Genomic DNA, 11,529 nt, shown 5'->3' with positions numbered 1-11,529 from the left:
GAGACTAGTGAGTGAGTGAGTTAGTGAGTGAGTGAGTTAGAATTTAACGTCACGAGACTAAGTTAAATAGGTAAACATGCCAACATGACATGTTCTTGTAGTCTAATGCAACAATTAGCCTAGATTAGCAAATATATCCAAGAAAGCCCACGCAAGTCTAGAAAATGTGGCAAGTCCAGATTTCACAAAATGAAGAAAGTCTCACGTCTCCTTTTCATTATATTATATTTTATTTTTTCACTACGACCTTTTTTTCTGTAAAATATGTTCATTTCAGAGACTGGTTGTTAATCTACAATTAAGCCCAGATAAGCTGCATATCCGTGTAAAATACGCATAGAAAATTTTCAATTACGCATTGAAACATAATTGTTGCGTACCAATTACGCATTTAAAATGTTGGATACGCAAACAGTTTAAAACAAATGCGTACGGAATATAAAAATCGCTTGCGTAATGAAAAAGACATCGATTGCTATCAAGTTGTACTGTTAGTATAGGACAAGTGTTGTACTGTCAGTATAGGATGAGTGATTTTTTATGAAATCATTTCCATTATATTTAACTTGGTTTTGATTAGATAAGGCAGAACATACCTGCTTAGTAAACTTACTCAATGACATAATACTTAGGTGAGAAATATGACTGAAATACGCACATATTTGAAAGCAGTGGGTAACGGAAAATGAAATACCCACTCAACATTCATAATACCCACTCCAAAAAATTACAGTGGGTACAGTACCCACATGAGCTAAATTTTATCTGGAGCTCTGTCAGCCATATTCCAGCCTGTAAATATAATCACCAGTGTAGATCCGGGTTAGAATTGGTATTCAGCAACTCGGGCATGTAAAAGCGACTGAGGGGATCGGGTGGTTCACTGGCCTGGTTGATACATGTCGTCGTACCCTAATGGCGTAGATAGATGCTCATGATGTCAATCACCAAAACAACAGATTGAGGAGACTAGGGGATGCCTGCATCCTGACATGTCAAACCAGTTCCTCCCATGCTTGTTGTAAGTCTTTAAGTCGGCTCAGTAATGACTTGGTTGACACATACCATCGTGTGCCAGTTTTGTAGTCGATGTTCATGATGTTGATCATTGCATTGTATGGTCCAGATTCGATTATTTACCTACCGCCGTCTTATAGTTGGTATAAACAATAACCAATTACAAACAAACAGTTTGGCTTTGCGTCGAACTTAATTCGATAATTCGAAATATTTGCGCTGGTCCCTGCATTTTCAACATAGTGGCGTTTGGCCGTACTCCAAAACGTTGACCATAGTTGTTTGTACAGTGTGGAGCTACTGCGTTGTGCACGTGCACCCCATGTGTAGTGTTTATGGTTTTGATGAAGAGAAATGCGTGTGCGTTCATAAGATATCTGACTTTGAAAAGTTTTTTAACGCTTATACGTCCTATCCAAATTGAAAGTTCGGGTACCCCTACGTAGGGTTTTTGTTGTTGTATATTTGCGCAGGTCCCTGCATTTTGAACATAGGGGAGTTTGACCGTACTCCAAAACGTTGTGTTCCTTAAAATAATAAAGCTCAACCAAGACACTGAACCTAACCATCCGATTCACTTGGTCGCCTTTCACGATCAACATCAGTAACTCGGGACCGTTTCATGGAATCCCCAAGGGAGCATGGGCTGTGGGGGTAGCCTAGTGAATAAAGCGTTCGCTCGTCACGCCGAAGACTCGGGTTCGAATCCCCACATGGGTACAATGTGTGAAGCCCATTTCTGGTGTCCCCCGCCGTGATGTTGCTTGAATATTGCTAAAAGCGGCGTAAAACCATACTCAGTCAGTCAGTCAGTTTATGGTCTGCAGAACTGCAAATATGCCCTTACAAAGACAACATCATTCAAATACATTTTGAAAGTTTATTGTAATTATTAGACACAAAAATGTCAAATGTCAAACGACGTAATGTGTTGTAAGATTACATCACAACTAACGAGACAACTCGGAACAGACAGAACGTGCAGGGACAACGAGAGAAAGAGGAAGAGAGCAAGCGTAAGATGGTCAATCAACTTTAATGATAATATAGTGATAATAATAATCATAATATGTCAATACTATGGAATGGTAACGAACGACTTCCATCCGTAAATCTTATCTTTTCTTTCAAAATAAAAAATATTTGTAAATATCCATATTTGATGAATAGCAGCCTTGTTTATACTCATAACAGCCAAATATACTGAGGGAAAAAAAAGGGATCACATGAAAGGGCAAGTGTTCCTTTATTTTTTTCCAGGTTTCTTCACAAGCTATGCGATACAACGCTTGTGAAGAAACCTGGAAAAAAATAAAGGAACACTTGTGCTTTCATGTGATCCCTTATTTTTTTACCTCAGTATATATATAGGATTTTACTACCACTGGCATTTTGCACCATGCATGATAAATGCATAGATGCATTCTCCATAACGATACTGAGTGATGTTATGTTATTCATTAGACACACATGATGAAATGTGTCCATGACAAAAACGAGATAAGTAATTTGGTAAATAATTTCCGAAGAAAATACTTCCAACAGAAAATAAGGCAGCTTTACATTTGATACCAATCGTTTAGTTCACAAGATTAATTTTAGTCAAAACTCATAAGGTTTTCTCACTGATGCATTAGCTCCTATAAAGGATGACCCACCTACCACCAACCCTCCAACCCAAAAAATACAATAAAGCAAAACAGAAAGAAAAAAACTTTTAAGGAAAATGATTCCGATCCATTTAAAAACGTTTTCGTCAACACTTTATTAATCTAGGATGTAACTTCTTTAAGTTCTCAGCAACCAGCACGAAGAATAGATACCAACTGAGCACAATTAACCCTTATTTAATCCGCAACTATATTCTGTTGGAAGTTCACTTGATTGTTTGTTCAAACTTGCCTCTGTCCACCCTGCAGTAAAACTGGGTACCTGGTATGATACGATGGTAGTCTGAATTTGAACCTTGAGCGCCTGACAGGCGACCGGTTGTATTCTCCAAAGGGAGTGTTCTGTACTCGTTGACCAGGGGTAATATGTCAGCGCTTTGAGCATGCAATGTACATGGATAAATGCGCAATATAAATGGACTATTATTATTATTATTATTATTATTATTATTGAAACAAATTTACATCGTTACCTCCGACATGTTCTTTACAAAAATCAAATAGGTAACACTCATCAATATTGTTGATCACACCTTTGTTTATATTTTACGTTGTCACGCAACAAACCACGAGTATCACATTCCATCACAACACGAGCAAGCATTCCTGGTTAATTAGTTCCAGCGAGAACACCATACGTACACATATTGGTCTAAAAAATGTTAAAATGTTTATATTATATATAGTCTGTATCCTCATCGGCATTGATACAGTTTGCTTAGATATCAACGCATTGCACACTACTGACATTTCGGCTTTCACCACCACAACACTTAAGATCCACAACGATACACAACACAGTAATATTTTCTCTAGGTGGACCGTCAGCTAAGGTCTCGCGTTCTGAACGTGATTGTTCCGAACAATCTAATGATTGTCTAATTCTGTCTAAACCGATGTCTACATGATCCGTCATTCTGTGTAAACCAATGTCTACGTGATCTTGCACTCCATCCAAACCGATCTCTACTCGATCTGGCACTGTCTAAATCCATGTCTACATGATCAGGTTTTCTATCTAAACCGATTTCTACATGATCCTTCACTCTGTCTAAACCGATCTCTACATGATCCTTCACTCCGTCTAAACCGATTATTACATGATCCTGCACTGTCTAAACCGATCTCTACATGATCCTGCACTCCGTCTAAACCGATTATTACATGATCCTGCACTCTGTCTAAACCGATGTCTACATGATCCTGCACTCCGTCTAAACCGATCTCTACATGATCCTGCACTCCGTCTAAACCGATTATTACATGATCCTGCACTCTGTCTAAACCGATGTCTACATGATCCTGCACTCTGTCTAAACCGATCTCTACATGATCCTGCACTCTGTCTAAACCGATGTCTACATGATCCTGCACTCTGTCTAAACCGATCTCTACATGATCCTGCACTCCGTCTAAACCGATGTCTACATGATCCTGCACTCCGTCTAAACCGATTATTACATGATCCTGCACTCTGTCTAAACCGATGTCTACATGATCCTGCACTCTGTCTAAACCGATCTCTACATGATCCTGCACTCCGTCTAAACCGATCTCTACATGATCCTGCACTCCGTCTAAACCGATCTCTACATGATCCTGCACTCCGTCTAAACCGATCTCTACATGATCCTGCACTCCGTCTAAACCGATTATTACATGATCCTGCACTCTGTCTAAACCGATCTCTACATGATCCTGCACTCCGTCTAAACCGATCTCTACATGATCCTGATCCTGCACTCTGTCTAAACCGATGTCTACATGATCCTGCACTCCGTCTAAACCGATCTCTACATGATCCTGCACTCCTGTCTAAACCGATGTCTACATGATCCTGCACTCCGTCTAAACCGATGTCTACATGATCCTGCACTCTGTCTAAACCGATCTCTACATGATCCGCCATTCTGTCTAAACCGATCTCTACATGATCCTGCACTCCGTCTAAACCGATGTCTACATGATCCGCCACTCTGTCTAAACCGATGTCTACATGATCCGCCATTCTGTCTAAACCGATGTCTACATGATCCTGCACTCTGTCTAAACCGATCTCTACATGATCCGCCATTCTGTCTAAACCGATGTCTACATGATCCTGCACTCCGTCTAAACCGATCTCTACATGATCCTGCACTCCGTCTAAACCGATCTCTACATGATCCGCCATTCTGTCTGCCTGTCCGATTAACATGACCGATGTCTAAAACTGATGCTCATGATCCTGCACTCTGTCTAAAACCGATCTCTACATAATCCTGCACTCCGTCTAAACCGATGTCTACATGATCCGCCATTCTGTCTAAACCGATGTCTACATGATCCTGCACTCCGTCTAAACCGATCTCTACATGATCCTGCACTCCGTCTAAACCGATGTCTATATGATCCTGCACTCCGTCTAACCCGATCTCTACATGATCCTGCACTCCGTCTAAACCGATCTCTGCATGATCCTGCACTCCGTCTAAACCGATCTCTACATGGTGCGACGCTCAGTTTACATCCATCTTTCCATGATCATGCTATATCTATCTAAACTGATCTGGCGCTCTGTCTAAATCCATGTCTACATGACAATGCTATGTATCTAAACCGATCTCAACATGATAACGCTCTCGTCTAAAACGATCTGTCTATGATCCGGTATTTGGTAAAATATGATATGGCTGAAATACTGGCGATGTGACTAAAAATCTTAACTGAACCGATCTGTACAAGATCAAACGCACTGTCTAAACCAATCTCCGCCTAATGCTGGCGATACAATCTGTTCGCGCTCCGCGGGCATCAGAACCAATCTCCACACGACACAGCTCTGTCTAAACAGCCTGTTTCATTCTCAGTCACTCAATTCGAAACAGGTGCTGGACGATCCGACTCCTTCTTAACCAACCCCCAAATCGCAATTATCTAGCCTCATATCGGAGGCCCCTTGACCCGAATCAATTATCAAGTTAGCAGGTAAATGAACTCTGGAGATAAATACAATACTTCTCCTCTATACTCGACACAAGAGCAGCAAGTCAAACCTCCGATAACTTACAGATTGTCACGGCAATTAAGTCTGTTACATTAAACACATGTACCATTGTGACCGCCCTCGCGATAGAAATGATGGTTGAACCGTCCTCTTGAAAGGACTTTGACTGGTATGATTTAAAATGCTGCTTGAAGAATGTAAATAAAGTGTCTTAAATAAATAAATAAATAAATAAATAAATAAATAAATAAATAAATAAATAAATAAATAAATAAATAAATAAATAAATAAATAAATAAATAAATAAATAAATAAATAAATAAAATAGGAAACATAAGAGATTTGGTTTAGTTGATGAGTGTGTGGTTATTCTGTACATGATGGATTTTCAGCGGCTTTGATTGAATAGTTCTTATTAATACCGAATGACTTGACCGGGAGGTGCGAAACCGGATCAACTAGAAGCGCAAGTAAAATGTTCAACAGATGATGTCACATAGCTGTCGATTAACAGTTTTCCGAATTGACTAGATCGATATCACCAAAGCAAACCCAGATAATGTTTCCCAACACCGAGTGTTGAAAAGGAGGAGCGTAAATGAAATAAATCTTTAAGAAGACTTTAACCCTGCATATGCTTCTCATTTCAGGCATAACGCATTGTCCTAATTTTTCCAAAACTAAATTCTCAGCTACTTACATCTTTGTTTATTAGTTGTTTAACGCCGCACCTTGCAATATTATAGCCATATCATAGCGGTTTGTGAATACTCCATTGATCCAGCATCGATCTACGCTATTGGAATTACTTTAAAACTGAACAGTGATCTATCAACAAAAACAAATAAAATAAAATTAAAACAAGAGGTGTTGTTATAAAATAATTTATTCATACATTGGTTCCAACGAATGTACACACCTAAGTATCTTCTGTCACGTGTCAGAGCACATCAGGGAGAGTTCACTCCCTTCATCGCCCCGTTTATATGAACACATGTCAGTTATCCAGACAGTCCTTCTGTGTACACACATCGAGGTGAATGTTTCCCTTATCACGAGGAACATATATTAATATTTGTGCAAACGATTTCAAATGAGCAAACTTGACAAGGAGAATTCTTAATAAAACAAGCACGCATTCGAGCTTCTAGCATTAGCGCAGAGTTAGCACAGACGGTGGGGTCTTATACAGTTGTTCCCCATTTGTTTCGACAGAAATGAAACTCTAAAATCTTACAGCGTACAGTTTGTACGTAATTCACTTGTGGGTTTGAAATCATTTGAAGGTCATGGCGTCAGTGTACATGATTAATGCTAATTCACGTCGGATGAGCATACACAGTGTCTGTCTGAATTTTATGCTACGCTACTTCGAATATTCCGTTTAAGTAATGGATTTGACACAAGACAAAACACTGGAGCCGATCTGATCATGTAGCTACTGCAATGATAACTACAATTATAACTGCGGTACAGTGTTAGACAGTGTCAGACAGTGTCTTGCAGACTAACACGTGGGTATGTCACTGCTGAATGAGTCAGCTGGCTTTAACGCTGCTTAAAACACTATTTCAGTTACTGCTAACGTGTCAGCTTAAACAGATGTGACGTAGTTCACAGAAGTTCACAGAAGTGACGTAGTTCACAGATCTGACGTAGTTCACAGACGTTCACAACTTCCGTGAAACCATGGGTACGGTTTAACAACTGGTCAACCGAACTCACGACCACCGGATCTAGAACTAACACCCGGGTCCTTTTGTGTCACTTGTAATCGAAAGTACTTTCGTAATACCAAACTTCGGCTAAATTTCCGATTGTATAAAACATTACTAATAGCTTTTTTAAATTGACACGCGTCCTAACATGGCAGAACACTTTAGATGTATTCTATGCCATCATTGACTGATTGTCTTTTAGTCAGGTAAACGTCTATGTATTATATACACCGTCGTATCAATTCACAAAATAACATGACAAAACATCAAAACAAAGCAAAATAACACCACCAAAAGACTTGAGCAAGATAATACAAACTTAGATTAAAACCTGATTAAGTCTTAAAAATATATTATTGCACTGTAAAACCGTCCATAACTCCACGGTGTACACAACTGTTTCTAAGCAAAAGTAAATATACCACTGATAATATTTCAACCTATTCCGAATTGCCAAAATGGACCTAACGGATGTCATGGAACGGCCGAATATGTTTGCTTCATCAAAGGGTCAGGCATACACGTACAGTTCGTGTTTTGAATTTAATACAATTTAATCAAATTTTGAATGCAATTACTGTTTTACAGCGCATGGTTAACGTTTCATCCACACTACAAATAAACCCAAAAAGTGTGTTACATTTTTAGAATGCAAAGAAAACGAAGTACATATTTCAAAGTGTGATAGATGAACAATAATCAAACGACATATCAAAGTTCACACAGAGAACAAAATTGCTGAGAAAAAAAGTACAATTCATGTCATGTGACAAAATTCTGACCGAAGGCACGGGCGTAAGGCATTACAAGGCAACGTGGAAAATAATGATTTTAAAAAAAAATCCAATGCATTACACAGAAACCTTTAATGCTACGTAATTCTAAGCTTGTCGTAGAATATCTGGTGATTGGGATATATTTGATATAAATGCATCATACACATAGCTGACCATGAACCATCATATTTAGTGGAACATTTTAACCATTTACTGATCAGTTCGTTATGACAGGCAGCCTATTGATTTCTTCTGTATGAAAACGATCTCTGGGCATTCAATATTCTTGTGGTCCCTAAAACCCTTCTATTTTACTGGATGAAATTTTACCATAAAAATCTGTCCATATATTATATATTAGCTTCTGACTCAAATATGCACCGGTCCATCGAATACACCATCGTTCTAGGCACTGTATGAATATATAATGAATGTCTACTATTTCTTACGGTTGTGATATTTTGATGTCTCAAATAGGACCACTGACAAACATTTTGGTCAAGTAGCACATTTCATGTGCATCTTTTTTCCAGAACTGTCATTTCGTTATTACAGGTATTCACTAAGAACAAACGGAGAGAGTGATCTCCCTTGGAGACTGGCAATGGGAAGGGAGGTAACTCTCACGTTTTGGGTTTCTATAAATATAGAAATCCCTGAGAAATGGTACATGACATGCTTTTAGAACATGCGCGACAGAATGCATGAGAGGAGAGCGAGAAGGGAGAGTGACAAATGGACTGAGGGACGGGCACCAGCGTTAGGGTTGAAGTTAGCATACAGCTTTCGGCTTCCCATTGCTTGCACGGGTCGGTAGTTGTTGAACATGTTGTGGTTTCCATCGTCGTTCTGTTCCTCAGATTGTAGAGTTCGGAAAACATCCATCTACAAAAAAGCATCTTGAATTCAGTTTTTAAAATTGATTTATCTTCAATAAATACAATTATTTGTTTTTTATCTCCGCAGTTTCAGATGTATTACGTAATTCCAATCACGCAATTGATGTTATGACATCAATCCAACACAGGGGCGGTGGGGTAGCCTAGTGGTTAAAGCGTTCGCTCGTCATGCCGTAGACCCGGGTTCGATTCCCCATATGGGTACAATGTGTGAAGCCCATTTCTGGTGTAGCTCGCCGTGATATTGCTGAAATATTGCTAAAAGCGGTGTAAAACTCAACTCACTCACTCACTCACTCACTTATACTAATGGCTCGACCCTAGGTGTGCAGCCAGTAGCGGAAATACACCCTTTAATATCGATGGATGTGTTTCATTGATATAGGTGGAAATAATGTTACCGTTAACATAACTCTTTCCGAGTTAAAAATGCTGATCCTCTATTTTAACGACTGATTTAATTTTATTCATGCCACCAGGTCTTTGGAAAGGTTTGTTTTACAGAACGACCTTGCTGTCTACATCCAATCGGAATTAATGTAATTTGACAATAGCTCTACACTTTGGCATATGGTATTAATTTAGAGTCGTAAATTACCTGTGTGGATGTGATTTTGATTGTCTGGGGGAAGACGGACCATGTGACGACCTCGTTACAGGTTGGGGTGGTCAGGCTCCCAGAGTAGCGGTAGAACTCGGAAAAGGACGATGGAAGAAGTTCATTGAGATTGAATGCAGTCACAGTGGTATTGGAACCTGTGAAATAGAAATATTGTCATGAATAACATCATCATCGCCATCGCCATCACCATCATCATCATCATCATCATCATCATCATCATCATCATCATCAGCGCCATCAGAGGCATCTGAAGCATTGTTGCCCTACATTGTTACTGGGTGATTGAGTAGCCTTTGCTTCCGTGTCCGGGTTCGAATCCCTTCACTGGCACATTGTGTACATCAAATTGCTCCATAACATTCCCAGTAAACCAATACACAGATTTGCTATTGTTACCATCACATAATCTTTTACAGTTCGAGTCACCCACTCCATGGGTTGTGTGAATCCAGACGCAAAATCTGAGATAGCCTAGAGACTTCTGTTGAAGATAAACACTACCTAGTGTATCTGTCATTCTTGGAATTGTTTCTGTCACAAGGGCACGTAACGCAAACCCATGCTTGTCGTAAGAGGCGACTGACGGGATCGAGTGGTCAGGCTCGCTGACTGGGTTGAGACATGTCATCGCATCCCATTTGCGTAGATCGATGCTCATGCTGTTGATCACTGGATTGTCTGGTCCAGAGTCGATTATTTACAGACCGCCGCCATATGGCTGGAATATTGCTGAGTGCGGCGTAAATCTCAACTCACTCCCTCACTGTTTGGGCTGACAATAGACACATGGAATCCTTGATGCTTCATGTTTACCTGAGACAGTGATGCTTGATAGGGCATCGACGATCTTCTGGATGCCAGGGTGGCTGGTGTCACCGATCTGCAATAGGTACAATATAGTCTCAAGTCACATCCTCACTTTCATCAGTATAAATATTGTTCATTATTGGTTCTTGCCTCGTCAGCACAAAATATTGGACAGATTACACTGGGATGCTTTGTATGAGAGAGAAATAATTCGTCTTGAAATAATCCACTACCATTGATGAGGAATAATCGGTTATAACGAATTGTTGGTTGTAACGAAGTTAAAGAATGACGATAAACGTTTATATTTATGGAAAGTGTCGAACTTCGGAATTAACGAACTGTGGTACTACATCCGGAGTAGATTACCTTTGCCGACCTGCTGCTATAATCGTCTTGGGCGCCGTTGTACAAAACAACCTTAGTTCTACGACAGCTGAAAGTCTACGTTAATGTATGGGAGTTACGATCACTTTAGATTGTGATCGCTATGTGCTAGGGCACCCTGGTCATAACGCTCTCCTTCAATGGATACGTTACCTGTCGAGTTGATATGTCTCTGCGGTATGGACAATGGCAATGGGGATGTATTTTACTGTGAAATATAGATAAACAAGATATACTTTTTACCTCGAAGAAGAATCCGAGAACGGCAAGACCGTCGCTGTGTCCTGCTGCGTCGGAGACACTGGCGTAGCTGGACTTGTAGTTGACGATGTGCATCTGGAGACGATCAAGAGTAATGTCAATTAATAAATAATCTTTACGATATGCACCACGATGGTAATCTCAAGATACGACACATATAACGATATTTGCCCCAATGTTCGATACACATGGCGATATTTGCCCCAATGTTCGATACAGATGGCGATATTTGCCCCAATGTTCGATACACATATAACGATATTTTTACCCCAATGTTCCATACACTTAGCGATATTTGCCCCAATGTTCGATACACATGGCGATATTTGCCCCAATGTTCGATACCCATTTAACGATATTTGCCCCAATGTTCCATTCCAATATAA

General features: G+C 39.8%; 1 protein-coding gene across 1 annotated transcript in view; it reads right to left on the bottom strand.

The window, feature by feature from the left end:
• Positions 1 to 6,541: 6,541 nt before the first annotated feature.
• Positions 6,542 to 11,529, bottom strand: part of LOC124264337 (carbonic anhydrase-like) — a 33,897-nt gene continuing 28,909 nt past the window's right edge. Inside the window, exons 5-8 of the mRNA XM_046699093.1 lie at positions 11,126 to 11,218; positions 10,502 to 10,568; positions 9,665 to 9,822; positions 6,542 to 9,052 (exon numbers count right to left, since the gene is read on the bottom strand). Coding sequence (XP_046555049.1) covers positions 8,849 to 9,052; positions 9,665 to 9,822; positions 10,502 to 10,568; positions 11,126 to 11,218 — 522 coding nt within the window. The 3' untranslated portion in view covers positions 6,542 to 8,848. The remainder of the gene's footprint in view (positions 9,053 to 9,664; positions 9,823 to 10,501; positions 10,569 to 11,125; positions 11,219 to 11,529) is intronic.

The sequence above is a fragment of the Haliotis rubra genome, unplaced genomic scaffold, assembly GCF_003918875.1.
Source record: "Haliotis rubra isolate DU_JTF1 unplaced genomic scaffold, ASM391887v1 Scf92, whole genome shotgun sequence".
NCBI classification, from domain to species: domain Eukaryota; kingdom Metazoa; phylum Mollusca; class Gastropoda; order Lepetellida; family Haliotidae; genus Haliotis; species Haliotis rubra.
This window is presented reverse-complemented; position numbering and strand designations above follow the sequence as displayed.